Source organism: Atractosteus spatula, chromosome 11 (genome assembly GCF_055471065.1).
Source record: "Atractosteus spatula isolate fAtrSpa1 chromosome 11, fAtrSpa1.hap1, whole genome shotgun sequence".
In the NCBI taxonomy this organism is placed as follows: domain Eukaryota; kingdom Metazoa; phylum Chordata; class Actinopteri; order Semionotiformes; family Lepisosteidae; genus Atractosteus; species Atractosteus spatula.
In genome coordinates this window covers 42,075,483-42,089,111 of record NC_142716.1, presented here as the reverse complement: position 1 = coordinate 42,089,111, position 13,629 = coordinate 42,075,483, and the positions used below count along the sequence as shown (strand labels likewise).

Sequence of the window (13,629 nt, the reverse complement as noted above, 5' to 3'; positions counted from 1 at the left end):
TTTCATTTATCTTTGGTGGGAAAAAAAGAAATGCTTTTCCAGCTACTCAGATTAAAGAACATGCTTTTTTCACATGCATCTATTTCAGGGTTCTCTCATAAATAACTTATGGGAGAAAGCACCAATGGAATGGGCTAATGCACAGGGCATGAGGGGGTTCAGGAATTAAAAAGAAGGGCACCATGGAGCAACGCAATCAGAATCTGAAGGTGTTTTTAACAACACATAATCCTTGCACCTCCTTTTCTGAGAACTCATTTACCAATGCTGAGGAGAACAGAACAACTGAATTCAGCAGCACAGAGAAAGCCCAGTTGATCAAGTTTTTTTCAGTCTTTTTCTTGCTCCCTCTTTCTTTCTTTAATGTGAATTTAGCCTGGCTTCTTAGGATGTTCTGTGTTCACATCAACTACTAGAAGACTGCCTCTGGAGCTTTTACCTTCCATTGTACAGACAAGAACTCTTTATAGGTTTTTTTAAAGATAAATTTGCCATATTCTGTGTCTGTTTATTCTTTGTTCTGTGACTCAAAACAATTTTGCCAAAATTTTATGATACTGACTCAAACTGCACACAAAGAACAGCTGAAGACTAAAGGACTCATCCCTCATACTAGCCTGGTCTTTCACTTCATGAACCAGTTCAGAAATTATTATTCAGTTACTGAACCCAGCAAGAAAGTATTCAACCTCAATGATCCCTTCTTAGCCTCAGAAGAAACTCAAAAATCAAGGTAGCTGTGGTGTTGTAGGCTAATTGTTTCCTTCCTGGCCCATGGGAACGCAGATGTCCAGGAGATGCCTGTGGGTTCACTAAGTGTGGACAATGGTATACCAAGTCACGAGAAAGACTCATTTAATGTTTCCGTGCAATTGTACACCATGGTAAAAAGCCAGTAAAACACAATCTAAACAGACACAGGGAGTTGGGATAAGTTATAATAAAAATGTAGGAAGCCCATACTGTACAACCAATCAACCAATATGTAATATGTGTACCTGTATGCCCTTACATATTTACCATGGTAAGCTTTCAGATATTAGTATCGTCTACTCAGTTATTGCAGTCACTTTTCATTTTTCAAAATCTGTCCAAAATATTTATTGTACAGGATCACTTCTCCCTGTTACCATTGGCTATGTATTCCAACCTACAACATTAAGCGTGTGATAAGTAAAAGACAAAGAAAAGCTGCAATATATTATTAAGATAGTAAAAACATCTTTGTTAGTCAGCTTTACCTTCAAATCAATGCAGAATTGAACAACTAATCTTCACCGATCAACCTGTAAGACTGTTGTGAAAAAGCACAATAGACTTGCCTGGATATGCCATGCACTGCCATGACTGAGTTCTTAGTCTTGTACCAAAAAAAAACATTTACACTGCACAAAGGCATATGACTCACTCCTTTCCTGGCACTGAGGATATTAAGCTCGACAATGGCTTTGCGCAAAAGATCATATATAAAGAAACTTCCAATTGTTCTTTTCAGACAGAAGTCATCTGCTTGAATCCAATGCCCTGGGCTTTGAAATTATGAGAATGTGTGCTTTTGACCATACAATCAACCTGCATGCCTCTAAGCCTGGGAAAGTTCTGCCAGAACTGTTTGACCAGTAATCTTTTACAACTTTGAAAAGCAAAAAGGAGATGATAATGAAAGACACCCCTGTTGCTAACAATTTTATGGAGGTCTATTATTCAATACTGGCAAGAAAAAAGCTGCAAAAAGAAAAAAGAAGGGAAGAATTGGCTAGATGATTGTGTCCAGAAGATACTCTCGTGAAACAAGACAGTCAAGATCCACACAAGGTGTTAGGACTATTAGGATGGATGAGTTACTAAAGAAAAATTGTTAAGACTGTGAACAATTAACTTCAATCAGATTTCCCTGGAAAACTGACCAGACCTTCTGCTATAGAGCTTACGGTTTAATACTAAGTAACTATGTAGTGCCCTATGTAGTGTAAACTTTGAAAAGTTTACTGAAAAAAGCAGATGATCTACATTGGGTGTAAAGATATAGCAAGATACTGTAAGTGTTTTCAGGAACTGTACTGTACCTAGCCTTACATTTCAAACAATCTTTTTCGTAAGTAGGAGTTTCTGCCTGCTGGACACTTATTGTCAAGAAGACATCAGCAATGTTTTACAAAAAAAAATCTAAATGTATTTACAAAAATTCTATTCTCAAATGTACATTTTTTTCAAGAGTGCAAGTTGTTTTGTATTTTTTTTCCATCAGACCTGTTGAGTTATTTGAATGTTAATCTGTAAAAATCCAATACATATTTTTTTCTCATACTTGAAATCTGATAAAGTCTCTACGAGTCATTAAAATTATTTTAAAAATTGTAAAACAAATCCTCTATATGTCAAAAGAAAACAAAATCCCAAAATACAGCATGTTGTTTGAGAAAATAATGGTCATATACAAGTAAATGAGCTGGTTTCTTCTAAGTTAAGGATTATGAAATATGTTTAAAAATCATTAGAGCTTTAAGTTCACTGTAACTATTTTATCTGTTGTACTAGTCTGGACTGATTTCTCTAAAAAGAACATATTAGATTGCCAAACCCAGTTTTTATTTGTCAATATACAGCTCTCTCTACTTTACAAAAGATTGGGGTGAAAAGCGGCCTTTGAAGACTAGAACAAATGATTATATCTATATACACAAATATACACAAACTGTCCAATGAACATTCTTTATGTTCCATTCCCCAGTGTTATAATGAGGGGTGTACAATAATGTAAAGAAGATTTCCTTGCTCTTCGACAGGGATCTGAAAGTCTTACACACGAGAGAGCGCAGCTCAGCCTGATTATAGCTGGGCTGCTGTCAGGCAAGAGTGCGCCAAGCATAACACAGAATACGCTATAATGAGGGGGATTCTTTTTACAATACTTCATGCCAAGCTACCGCAACTTTACATCAGCATAGCATCAGTGCAGTTGCCTTCTAGAAACAGGTAACGTAAAGTATAAATAGAATATGATAAGTCTTAGCTTGCAAACTAAACAAGTTTTACATTGTCAGCATCACACTTTTCTCATTATTGCTATTTTTTTTGCCATTTTAGCCCAAGAATTAATTTCACAATCAGAAGCATATCTGTAGCCATCATTAACTTGCTCATGATTTTTTTCTCCTTTTAGTTATTTGAGTGTCAACTTAAAACAGTGCTACCATTTTCCACCCGCGTGTGTAAAAAAGAGTACATGTTTTTCTACTGTAAAATAATAGCAGCTTACATTTCTTACATGTCTTTTAGAATGGATGTCTTTTAGAAGTGGTTCTCACAGACATCTAAATCAAACGTGAAATCTGACAGTACAAGAATATAATTTAACCAAAAGCAAAAATATTCAGGTCACCAATTTGAAATCTTACAACTCAAAAGTAATGTTATTATACATATTGATCTGCATTTTTTGTGTTTTACTAGTTGATATAAGATACCTATGAAAATTACATATTCAATAATATTTAATATACATGCATTTTCCACGGAAAAGAAATCTAATTATATTTTACAAACTCATTATCAAAAAAGACCCCACAATGGGCTGGTGTCCCATTCAGGGTGCTCTGACTCACTGTTGCAGTCAAATAATTAAGCTGTTACTGTGGCTGGATGAGTGGACAGATTAGCAAAAGTTTTTTTTCCTTAGTTTTAAATCTGTTTTACATTATTTTAAGAAAAACAGCATATTTCTGAACACAAAGTAAGAAAACATTTAAATAGGAAAATATGGAAATTTGCATAAGGCCATCAATATATTTTTTTCCGAAATACCAAAACATATTATACAATGTACCCTTGCTTTCACTGTGAGATACATACAGTACAGTACAAGCATTGCATAAACTGATAAAAAAAATCAAACTTCCTGTTCTCACCAGAACTCCAGCTATCAGAAAAAGCTTCATTGCAAGGACATCGATACCATGTAGGCAGGGCAGAACAGAGTACATTCATCTGATGATCTTTTTTTCTATTACCTAACTTTCTTGTCCCCCTTTTGTTCTGATCTTTAATATCTTTTTGTTTTGTCAACCCTCTCACAACCAAGACCACAAATTTATTAATATATTTTTTAAACAATATTAAAATGAGTGTCACAACACAGGTAGTTGTACTGTCTTCATTATTTCCACGTTGATCACCTTCATAATTCAATTTAGTAGCTTGCTCCTCAATGTTCTGAATAATCTAACATTATGCTCTTTTGTCCTGAAAAATACTGTACCTAAATGCTTTGGATTCATCGCTTGTGATCCATGATAATGAGACACGAGACAGGATGATGATCCCAAACTAAAGCAGGATGTCTTGAGTGACCAATCCCATGCCATGTGGGATCAAGTATTATCAAGTTGAAGATTAAATTCCATTCATGCCAGAACCAGAACTGCAATCGGAGGACCTGTCTTAAAGTTTGTTTAACACATTAAGACTGACATCACTAAACCAACCCTTAAGTAGGCATTGATGCTCTCACACTCTTATTAAGTTTCTTATACAGACATCAGAGGACTTGGTGGTTTTTCCTGAATACTGCACATGCACTTTATTCTGGTCAAATGAGACAGATTCAGTATTCAACAGAAAACATCAGCAAGGGTCTCCATATTTATGCATAAATGACAGTACATACTGTACAATCACAGCCCACTGGCATTGTGTTTTGAGAGCGATCAGCAATAGATACCTGTAGTTCTCAATTATCTGTTGATTGTAATTTGGTATTAAAGGTTTATTTACAATTGTTTTAGTATTCACAGTTGAATAGAAGTATTACCTTTTCAGGCCTTACTAAACGAAATGATGCCATTTAGTTGTTCCACATCCATCTGTGATCTGATAACCGAGATGTACTTTAACTTCTGCTTTTTATGGTATATATACTGTACATATTTTTATATACAGTATATTGTATATATATTATATATTAGCATATATACAGTATTTAGTCTGTGTATTTAATGTCCAAATCATAATCTAAAAAAGAAACAAAAACTCAATACTGGGCAATTTTATTCAAAAGGTGTATAACTGAAATATAGATCTGTTCCAAAGCAAGATTACTTGAAAAAGCCCGTAGTGCTATTAATCCATATACAACCACAAAACTGCAAGCACATCATTTTCCTTCTACACACAAAGCAAGACACCATGTTAGTTTCACACATGCAAATAACACTCTATACTGTACACTTATAAATATACTAGGAGAAACATTACACTGGTTTAATAAAAATGTACATTACTCAATACTGGAATCCAAACTAATGCTAATGTAATGTTCCTGACATGCTTCTATTGTTCTTCAAATACTTTATATTTTCCTTCAGAAATTATGATGCTAATTTTGCTTCAGAGGATTCCAGATTAGATTGTATTCTGAGAATGGAACCAACATCAGAGTTCCTTGTGACACATTGGGGGATACACACTACATTAATCTTTATTAATTCTTAATAACACAGAAACTTGTAATTAAGCACTGACATGTGGTACGATTATAGTGCTTAATTAAAGTTTAATTATGAACTGCTAATTCTCAATTAGTTTGTATACATGCATCTACATTCAATGTATTATTTAGTGATATTTATCAGTCAGAAGAGATGGAATGCAGTGCCATTCATTATCTAGTACAGTAGCTGTGCATTTCTAAGAAAAACGTACAGAGGATCTGTGAAGTGAGATCAGTTCTAAAGTGAGATCAGTTTTGAGCTATACTCTCTGTGCTGGGGGCCTCAGATAAGCTCTATGACAAGAAAACTAAAACAGTCTATAGCCTATTTCAGTCTCTCCCCCTAAAAAAGATACAGTACAATATCAAGCACATCTGTTGTCTCATTTGTCTGGCACTTAACTTAATGCCTCCACCCTTTACCTTTCAGGTTTTCCAATCTAGGCGCATGACATTTTCAAAGACTAATACACTCAAAACAAAATACCGACTAAGGATTCTAAAGCACTTCAGAAAAACTGCAGATACTTAACACAATAGTAGCACAACATAATGGAGACTGCAAGATGTTTGTTTCAGGTTAGTGCTGGACACATTCAGCTTACTGTAGACCAGCTGGTGTTTAATTAATATGCTTCATTTCACCATGAGAAAAACACAGCAACTTTACCCCACGTTTTAAGAAGGGTCCACCATAATCTCAGGTTATTTCCAGTAATAACATGAAAGGAAAAGAACAGGTAAATCATAGGAAACCCCAGCACTGCACTCACCAGTCTTGTGACGAGGGGTACCCCAAAATGCCAGAAGTGATCGTTCAGCAGCCCACTGTACACTACGTTTCCAAAGAGAGCAATGGTTCCAGATTTGCACAAAGCGTTCCCTGGTTTGGTTTCTGTGGAAATAAAGAAGAATGCTTGTCTATAGGACTGTTCGGGTTTTATTTGACACCAGAGTGTTTGAAGTCAAATCTGATCCTGCTATACCAGTGCCTAATCTAAAACAAAATGTGAAATCTCTGAAAACATATGTGTTATACTTATCCAATTTTGTTAATTATTTTGGTAGAAACCTAGCAAACAACTCTCAGCAACTGCATTAAAATACAGCCAAGTAAAATAGTAATTTGTAGATTACTAGAGTAGAAATACTGTATAAGGCAAACATACACAATCCAAAATTAGAAGCAATAAAATATACATCAGAAAAACCTTCATAGCACTATTTCAGTGAAGTGATACTGGGAAACATTCCACCTCATGCTCAGGAAAGCAGAAGGGTGGCCAGTGACATTCCCAGGAGATCCCTACAGCTCTGTGATTATACCTGATTATACTGAACTCTCTGTATACTTGGCATCAGAATCAGGTTCTGGCTGCTGATCATAGCTCTGGTCATCTTTCTTTTAGCTGTTCCAACAACAAAGGGCCTGAACTGACACCCTGCCTCTTGTCTTTGGCACTGCATACTATCATATATCGTGTCTACAAAAACTAGCACCATCTAGTTCCAACACACTTGCCATGCAATAATTTGCAGCATGGTATGGCAAGTAGCATACTGTTTACAGTTCCGCTATCATCATTGATTCATACACACAGAAAGGAACTGCAGCAGACCCTTAACTGTTCTGAGCATTTCTGAAACATTCACATTCAGTGTTTGCAAAAGTTAAATAGATAGCAATTCACAAATCTCTCTCCATAGTCTTTACACCAGTCAGTCAGTGCACAGAGAAATGTTCCATATAGCAAATATCTTTACCATTCCTCTGATCCTACAGAGTTTAATCACGCAAATGATAAGCAACAAGCAAAATGAAGCAGAAGAAGCAAGTGGATAGTGGTAAGAAACACTATTAAAAATAAAATAAAAGCACAGTTAAAATGTCATTTTTTGCAGTTTTTCACTGCAGTGCTGCACTGATATTAATGTTATTAATGGGACTGGCGTGAGGGCAATGTAACAGCTTGATTGTTTATAGCTGCTGCTATCTGCAGTCTCTCTGGGCTTGACTGTAAAGCTCAGGGTTCATTCTGAATGAGCTCCAACTGGTGATATAGTTTAAAATTACTATATGAATATTAATTGAAGAGGCTTAGCTCCACTGAATCAGAGCGACAACTTTATATATTGATACAAAACGAAGCCAGGTCCTTCCACCCCAAGCTCGTTGAAGGTGTGTGGTTCGATGGCTTTAAAATATTTTCTTTTCAAATTATCAAAAAGTTTGAAGAATGCTTTTTTGTTTACGTTTCAAAGGACTAAAAAAACATTTCAATAGAAAACTAGCAAAAGAACAACAGATGTTCATTTACAAAAGCTTTTATTCCGCATTATGCTTTTTAATGTTGGTAAATGTATTTCATCGTTTTTAGTAGCCTTGTCTACTGTACAGTATATTATTTTACATTTGATTTGTGTAACATCTGCTTATGGACTGAGAATGGATCTTTTTGTAACTTGATTCCACCGTTGAACTATGCAAAGCCTATTGGCAAACTAAACTGCATTTAGATTATCACGTAATGCATTCTTAATTGTAAGATAGCCACTCACAAAAGGGTGTAATTTATCAGTACTAGGACCTGTCGGAGGGAATTTTTTTTTATTGTTTTATTTATTTTTTTCTTGGCTGGTTTGAAGATTTGATAGTGGCTTTAAACTGGATAAAATGTCAAAGCTGTCATAAACATGCAAGTAGAAATATTTTAGGCTTAATAAGGAAGCAATAACATCTCAACACACAAGATGGCAATAACATCATCATCCCTAATCTGGCATCTCAACATCTGTGTCAACCTTTCATCAAGTTGCCTATTTGACACTGTGCAGTAATTGAGATGGTATATTTATGACAAACAGAGTTTAACTAGACACTTAAAGGCTTTTATTCCTGAAAGTCCCTGTCTGAGTTTTGCAAATAGTGTGCTTTTGTGATTAAAATATATATTGCAATTCATAGAACCTGACCAAATGCACTAGATTCATACAAACCATATACTATCCCAAGAGTGAAAGTATACATTTTTTTAGAAAATAAAATAAGTGGCTAACAGTTAAAAAATAATGGCCATTTCAATTTAACCAGATTAGACAAAAAGTGACTCAGAGTAGCATACTGACCTTTACGTAGCACAGCGAAGAATAGCAGGAACTGTCTTTTAGAGGCAGATAAAGATATATGCAGAAGGTTCTATTGATTCTGTTTCAATAATAACACAGACTTAGCCTTAAGAGGGTCCCGTAATCTGTTATTTTAAAACATGCATCCTGTCCTTCCTTAAGAGCCCAAAAAAGCAATGCATTATCGCCTTCTATTTCAGCGTGGACACTAGAAGGAAATGCAGGCATAGTGACCTACTGTACAAATGGCTTAAGTGCTGAAATTACATCAGCTGCAACAACATAATATCTGTTGAACTTGCCACATTTAAGATGGTTATGAGGTAGTTTTACTAATAGTTTTAAATTTTTTTTAATATAAAACCCACTAGTTTTGATTTTTATCTGCAACGTGGGCCAATTGTAATCAGAAACATTATTATACTGTACAGTAGCTCCTTCAGAAACTTTCACTGTCACACTGCACTGAAGCATATGGGACAATCAGTAAAATGTCCGCACTGACTTGGAGACACCCAGTTAAGCATTATGAACTTCAACTGTGCACATTACCTATACTCTTTCACACCTTATTTCCTGACATGCATTTCCAATGTACACTGTTACTAGAACATTAATGTAGAAGAATAAATACAGTTTAAACCATAATATCCCAAAACAATTGCAAACTAGGAGATAGGAAACATTCTAAAGCTAATAATGTGAAATTAAACATACATGCTTCACAGCTAAATATGGCAGAATTATGTGATAATAGAACAACATTTGAAACAATCCCTATAATTCTCAAGCACAACCCAAATCATTGTATAGACAGGATGTAAAGACTATAGTTAATAGTAGCAATAGGGGCCAAGATCTTTTCTTCAAAAAGGAATCTAAGAAAAAAAAAACAGTGTTATACACCACTTGTCTTTAAATAATACCTTATGGTATAAGACAGCTCTAAGTACAGCAATCCCTTTCATAGATGTAGGCTTGACAGTTTGAAGAAAGGAGTTTAAATGGGTATGAATGTACCACGACCAATCCTGTTGGAATTAGGCCCGATATTACAGGATTAGTGAAGGTGTATCATGTTTGCCCTTCTATTTGTTTGCCTGCCTGCAGCAGAGAACTACAGAATCTCATTCTGACAACTCAGCAAGAGAAGGTGGATGTGTTTTAGTAGGCATTTAGAGTTCCTGTTTTCAGATTTTTATTCATTTGTGCCATGACCCTTACCAGGACAAGTAGATTGAAATAGATGGACAGATGGGAAGGACTATATATTATTAATTATATTTATTTTTAATAAATATTAACAATACAATGTAATATATTAATAGTAATAATCGTGTAAGAATATTCTTCACAGACACGATGAGGTATTGAAAACATCTAATCTTATATGACGTTTTATGTTTTGATCTTTGGAATCACTAAAACCAATATTAGATTTAACATTTAACCATGAATGTTTTTTTTTATTCTTTTTTTTAATTTAAATGAAATATTTAAAAATGGGAGAAGTGGTGGAATGGTGGCTTTGCTGCCTTGCAGAACTGGGGTTCAAGTGCTGGGTGCTATCTGCGTGGAGTTTTTATGCTCTCTTCATGTGTTTTTGGGTTTTCTCTGTGTGCTCCTGTTTCCTTTGACAGTTCAAAGACAAACTGGTAGTTTTTCTGGATTGTGGGAAAAGTGTCCTGGTGTGAGTGTGTGTGTTTGTGTGTGTGTGTGTGCCCTCCGATGGATAAAGTGGTTAGAAAATGAATGGATGAATAAATATTTAAGATATTTTTTGTGAGTGCTTAATACAGTGGGTATACAGTACACAGTATGCAATTGCTGTATATTATATATAGTAATATAATATTTGTGCATGTTATCTTTAAGAACAGCTCAGTTTTTTCAAATGAAAAGGGCAGAATTGCAAATAGAGGGATGCTCTTCTGCTTTCAAATGTTTGAGCATCAAGGGTTACACATACATCCTGAGCTAAGCCTGTTTCTAACGACTTTGCACTTTGCTACAATGCAATAAAGGGAAACAACAGTTTAAATAATTCAGGCCCTGAGAAAGAGATGGGGTAGGATGGGGCTTGTTCAGAGAGAAGGACATGAGGTGGAGGGGGCTAGCTAAAGGCTGGGAAAAGCCTGTCTATATTGCTGCAGAATGGCTCATTTAGCCCATGCCACATGTTATTAAAGTTGTAGTGCCCGCCCCCCCCCCCATTTTACCAAAAGCCTGTAGGGCACACAGTAAAAGACAGCAGCATTTAAAAACAACAGTAAGGCCTGCAGCTCCAAATAAGAAAATAAATGCATACCTCTTAACCTCTCTCCCTCTCTTATCTGTTCCTTCAGGTCCTGAATCTATATATAGTTTATATCCTGCAAATAAACTGTAACTGGCACGGGGCATTCTCCCTTTCAACAACTCTTTGGGATTATAGTGTGCACCAGCTTCAGAGCACACTGCTCTATCCCATCTGCTGCAGCCTGGAGCATGATCTACACCAGGTCCAGCAGAGGTGACATTACATTAATTTCAATACTGACTGAAAGAAGAGAAAAGAGGCAAAGAATAAAATGCTTTAAATTTAATTTATTCTAGCTGTTAGTAGTTTTGTATTTTTAAAAATTCTGCAGTCATCTTGCTAATACAGTGTAACACATTCTGGAAACAGAAGGAAACAGTCACAAAAGGCTCCCTCCATAATTATACAGTACATGCACTGGAATTTTGTTGAAAGCCATCCCTTCAATATATAGAAATTTAAATAAAGAATTAATTTAAATTTACCTACCCATTTATTTTTTTTTGGAAAACTGCAAATTTCTACACCTGTTTTAGTTTCCATCTTTAGAACCGCCAAATATTGTTGAATGCGATGCACTGATGCTAGTGTACCAACCCTACATTTAACTAGTCAGAGGTGTTGCAAAAGTCAACTGTATTTTATCTCACTGCGGTCCTGACAAACAAAACAAGGCCTTTTGTGCAAAATGGATTTCAGACACCCTGCTTTGCCAGATATAGCCAAGGCCCTGACATATAATAGTCAAGATCAAGAGCTACAGAATATACAGTACTAAACAGCAGATTCCCATATACTGTAATCCCAGTAGTGTACACTGGTTATGTGTCAACGCTTGGACACTTCATCTTACTGTACAACTGCCTGCTTGAATAAACACCAGTATCCAAGCTAAAGAACACATCTCTCACAGTCAGGTTAGGCTTTTACCTGATGAGCTAAATTATTTTTGTCGTTTGTGTTATAAACTGGGCTATTGAACTCCTGTCGTGAGGAAATTGAAGATGCATTTTCATTAATTATAATCCACTAACTGCACAGCACAACAAATATAATCTCTTGGAAATTATGATGTAAAGCGAATTTTAGAAAATAATGATAATATTGCCTAACATTTGAGTGTGTTAATTGCTACGTTACAACTTAGGTTTTTCACTTCAGTCTTTACTGGAAGGGTCCTTCCAAAATTCCCTCCTCTTCCCGGTCCCACTCTTACTGTGCTCTGCGGGAGAGGGAAGTCAGCACCTCATTCCAACCCAAACACAGCAGCACTAGCAGCCAGTCCATATGGCTAGCACTTCTTGCTGTTCCAGGACATAAATCAGCTCAGCCAGCTCTACAGTAGAGTGAGAATCGAATGAAACATGAACAATCACAGTGAGAGATGCAAACACAAACAACAGAACCACAGTATCTTGAGGGATTGAAGTATTCAAAAAAATATATTGCTTTCCTAAATGATGACCCTCTGTAAAAAAAAATGAAAAAAAATGCTTATGTAGCCTTCTACTGCTAAACACTGCTATCTCATAAGTTCATTCAGTTTTCTGATTAATAAAAGCATTTCATTCTCTCACATTGGATATAGCTGCAAGGTATACAGGATTAATATCTACCAAGGACTTCCATCAGCCTTTAGGAAAGCAGAGGTGATGAAGATAGGAGAGCACTTTACTATACAGTACAATTCCATTTAATGTTGCTTTGATTCAGGTGGATGCTACCATCTTCGCTGCTGTCATCATCATGGTAATTTACAGCACACATTTTTGTGTGCAAAGCACCGAGCTACAAAATGACAGAAATAAAAACAGTGTGAGCAATCCGTTGAAGTTACAAGTGCAACAAGAAGTAAGTTTCCAATATAAATCAAAAAGTTAAGAGGTAGCCTCCTGTATATCTCCAGAGACTAAGTCTCAGAGCACAGTGAGAGTCAAGTTTCCCAATAATCTGCAACTTATGTCAATACAGACCATTAGTGCATCTTTGTGTATGTAAGCACTAATAACTTTTGGTGATGAGTGGAATAAAGTCATACGTGCTTTAATCAGTCAGCTCCGGTGTTTGGGCAGGACAGACAAACCAGCAGGACAGCTAAAAGGGTTCTACTGTAGGGCAAGCTGAATGCTGTTCAGATATGAATGAGTATTGTAGGTCTTTTCATTGACAGAACAAAAAAACACAAATGGTGGTGCATATGTAGCTTTTATTGGTCAGCAATACAGTAAAATGTCATATAACAATAATTTTAAAAATCAAAATAGAACAATAATCAAAGTGCATTTATCAGTTTTTGCTCATTTAAACCTTTCAAAGTGCTGGCTTACAGTATGTCAAAATGTGCCTTTGAAAATTCCGTTATGAAGTATAAAGAACACAGTGGCGGGAAGAGGCAATAAAAATAGAATGGGAACTCAGAAAAACTTTGTAATAGAGGAAATGACTGTTTCCTTAGGATTATGATTCGTCACGGTAAATGCATGACATATCTGACTTCATCCTCTCTTTTCTTTGATTTTTTCATGCTTGCTGCTCTATTGTTGTGTGTAGCCTGCTTTGCTACTACAGTCTAACATAATATATTAATATATGGGTAAATCAATGCTCAATGTCCTTACAGATTACCTCAAAATCATAAACAGCCCTGACAGGAAATACAGAGTAATACAATTTAATTAAACTCCATATCCCCCCAGTGCACCAAATGGGAAAATAA

General features: G+C 35.7%; 1 protein-coding gene across 4 annotated transcripts in view; it reads right to left on the bottom strand.

The window, feature by feature from the left end:
- The window catches only part of LOC148824075 (RNA binding protein fox-1 homolog 3), a 430,118-nt gene that overhangs the window by 166,192 nt on the left and 250,297 nt on the right, over positions 1 to 13,629 (bottom strand). For all 4 annotated transcript variants that reach the window (XM_088927040.1, XM_088927038.1, XM_088927041.1 and 1 more), the window contains one exon: positions 6,262 to 6,383. In XM_088927040.1, the coding sequence (XP_088783166.1) occupies positions 6,262 to 6,383 (122 nt within the window). The remainder of the gene's footprint in view (positions 1 to 6,261; positions 6,384 to 13,629) is intronic.